At 38.6% G+C, this 3,670-nt stretch overlaps 1 protein-coding gene across 1 annotated transcript in view; it reads left to right on the top strand.

Moving 5' to 3' along the window:
* The first annotated feature begins 383 nt into the window (after positions 1-383).
* LOC105625781 (A disintegrin and metalloproteinase with thrombospondin motifs 7-like) overlaps positions 384-3,670 on the top strand; it is a 50,014-nt gene continuing 46,727 nt past the window's right edge. Inside the window, exon 1 of the mRNA XM_012207100.1 lies at positions 384-420. Coding sequence (XP_012062490.1) covers positions 384-420 — 37 coding nt within the window. The remainder of the gene's footprint in view (positions 421-3,670) is intronic.

The raw sequence follows: 3,670 nt of genomic DNA, 5'->3' as shown, positions 1-3,670 counted from the left end.
ATTTCATGGACGAGACAACAAAATATAAAAACGTCCGTAAAAGCTTCGGAAGACAATGAAAAAGAAACGGTCTTGGATGTCACGTCGAGAGGTTGGCGCAGCATTGAAAATTCGCAACTGGGATGCATGAAACGTAGATTTCCTTTTCAATGTAGATCTCCGTCATCGGTAGCGTCTCCTAATGAGTTTGTTCGCTGGTAATATTTATTTATTTATTCGTTCCGTGGGCGAGAGGAAAACAATGCGCGCGTCAAATTATGGCAACTGAGAGAAAGGGAGACATGACGGACGAGCCGTTTCGAAATTACTCTCTCGTTAAGGGATAGTTATTATGATCAGGGAAAATTATATGCCGCGCGTGGAGGACCTGTTTACCGAATGCCATGGCCCGAAATCTCTGGGCCTGGGTAACTGACACAGGTAATTTGTCCGGCTCGCGATAACCACCGGCGTCTCTCTTTGGTGATTGCGGAATTATTAACTCGCCCGAGGTAACGTAATGACGAGACATTAGTGCGGTTTGCGCCCCATCGCGCCGATTGTCTTTCTTAATTTTTCTCTCTCAATTTGAGAATTAACGGCCGTACCGGTGCGAAAGAAAATATTATCTCTCGCTCGTAATCGTTTTCACTGAAGCGAAGAGTCCCGGAATCGACGAGGGATAAATTTATCGAATCATGAACTCAATGGACATACGTTGCCACAATAAAGCGAGAAAGCGTTTCACGACGAGTAGAGTCGCCCCCGTAATCAACCTGAGAGCTCTCAAAGTAACCCGAGTGTGTTTGCCAACCCTAGAAAGATCACTCACAAAAATGACGTATGTCTTTGCCGCTTCTGTCTTTGCTTGTATATACGTCAAGTTGCGGTCGCCGGTGTAATCAATTTTTCGATTGAAAATATCGCTCCTATCTACCAATTTAGACCAGTATGGGCTACCGTTTGAAATTGGTTTCTCTGGGATTGAATGGCATCACAAAATCGTTTAGACGAACCGATTAAAATATGTATAATTGTTCGGAATAACCCAATTTAAATATCAGCTATGCGCGTTACAAATCTCAGTCAACATTTTTTATACAGGACGAACAAGACATGAATCTACCAGATTAAAAAATGCAATATATCGTGATGAGAGCCGTATACATAGACTGCGTTCGGAGAGAGTGCTATTAGCGCTATTGCATTATTCTATTCTTGTCTAATGAACGATAAAGTAGATTAGAATGACAATAAGCTGACAGCGAGATCTCCAAACGCAATGAAACGTAATTTTATCCTAATAATAATAGAATATATTAGAAATAATAATAGAATAGATTACACTGAAAAAAAGAGTGTTTAATTTAAAAAATATTAAAATATTAAATTTATTTTCGTCTCCATTTTTTAAACACTTAAAGATATTTTAGCCTTTAGCAAACTTTTTCAGTAGACAAAACTACGTTTGGATTTAAAACACATAATGTTTTAAATCTAAACACATAGTGTTTTGTTTATTGAAAAAGTTTGAAACTAAAACATCTTTAAGTGATTAAAACATGAAGACAAGAATAAAATATATTACTTTTTTTGTGTGTATCGATAAATAACAAAACAAATAAATATGTGAAAGTAAAAATCTTTGGCACAGATAATAATGTAAACATTGTATTTTTCTAGTTAGATACTTTTAATCACTAAATTGATGAGTGTGTAATGAATAATTATTACCCCTACAATTAAAGAAATATCAATTAGTGATTAATTATAGCTAGAAAAATAAAATATTTATGATATCATATTTATAAAATATTTATATCATCAAGTTAAATTCAAAGTCAAATTAAATTTAAACCACAATTTAACTAAAAAATGAAAAATCTTGGAAGGCCGAGTAGAAATAACGTATTTCCCGAAATGTATTCACATAGCCATCAAGAATCTTCGAACCTTTTTATCTTTCGGCGGCAATTACGGATCTGCGATGGCGCCAAGCGTTCAAAATCAATGATGGAAAGGAGAAGAATGTCTGAACTCAGGGGAGTTTGCGAATACTCGTGTCTGTAAAACCAACACGACGAGGCACCCATTCAAGGCTCGAACACGTTGAAAAATCACCCGTTCGTTCCCCGCATAAATACGCGCGGCCAGGCCAAGCAATGTGGGCGTCTCGTGTATATCCGTGGCACGGATATACACGCTATATCATACGCTATAGTATACCTGTACAAGAACACGAATGCAAACGGCGTCGCATCTGCACGCACCTGCACAAAGACACGCCGAGAGAACACACACGCGCGAGGGCGATCGCGTGGGTAAACGCTGTCAATGGACTCTCCCGCGCGAGATTTTTTCCTTGTCCTCTCTTTGACGGGTTTTGATTCTGGGCCGGACATTGGTGCCGCAACCGTGAGAAATGAAAGGCGAACCGCGTAGGTATTGGGAAATGTGCAAAATCCAAAAACGTTAGGTACAAAGTAAGTTCACGCCGCGTCGTGTCGCGTCGCGTCGCGTCGCGTCGCGTAGGCACATCGATGACGGCGATTTCTGATTTATCTTCGATGTACAAGTGTTGTAGCGTTGTTCGATCTGAATATTCGACCGTCTTGTATATCTTTAATAGCCGATTGTAGATTTGCATAATTTGCGTCGAAGAAAAAGTATAATAATACACGCGATGAAATAAATTTTAAATAAAAAAGATATCAGAAATATACGAAGAAGGACAGATGGAGACGCGAAAAATATAGTTTCTTTTATCACGTTTATGATAATGATGTTTTTAGTTCGCAGTAGATAAACTTGAGGCTTCTTACAAAACTTGAAATTTCTTTTTTTAATTGATATAAAAATAAAAATTAAATCATTATGCTTCATTAACATTAAAATTTAAAGGTCAGCATAATAATTAGGTTTTTTAACCGTAATTTCGCGACTAGCTTTTTTTTCTTAGCAATTCCTTATTATAATATTCCATTGTAAATATATGAAAAAGGTCAGCCGTGTCGAATCCCTTGCCGTAATATTCCACGCGTGCACCTCTTTAACTCCGCTAAATGTTTGCGATATAAATCATAAGGATCGTGTATGTATGGCAACAAAGAAAAAGATTCAATGGACAATACGTAACACAAACATTGCCTCCTAGCTGGCCATTGTGACAGGTATAGCGACGACTCGCTGCTTGCGACTTAACGCGATATTGTGCCCAGATGCGTTAGGTGCATCTATCTCTCCGCGAGATAATAAATTGCAAACATAACCAACCATTTACCTGAGTACGCTTATTCACCGTTGGCCGCATGTTACACGAATGTGCCGCCTTATCTCAGTAACCATTTCTGCGGAACAAGAACTCTGAAGATATTTCTCTCAAGAACTGCCACACGGCATCGTTGATACAGAGTGCATGGTGCATCGTAAGAATCTGGATATTTTCTGTAATCTGCCGTATTTGTTGCCTTTTATCTAAATTCACGAACCACGAGCGACAGGACGATAACAAAGATCTAGTTTACGAAGGAATAAAATTTTATATGCCGATTAAAGGCCGCCGGGAAGCATCGATTTACTTTGCGCGAGGCGTAGTAAGTATCGTTACTTGATGATCTCATAAATAGAAACGAAAAGGCTTTAGAGAGAGAGAGAGAGAGAGAGAGAGAGAGAGAGAGAGAGAGAGAGAGAC

The sequence above is a fragment of the Atta cephalotes genome, assembly GCF_000143395.1.
Source record: "Atta cephalotes unplaced genomic scaffold scaffold00003, whole genome shotgun sequence".
In the NCBI taxonomy this organism is placed as follows: domain Eukaryota; kingdom Metazoa; phylum Arthropoda; class Insecta; order Hymenoptera; family Formicidae; genus Atta; species Atta cephalotes.
Note: the sequence above shows the minus strand (reverse complement) of the source record. Positions and strands in the feature narration are given on the sequence as shown.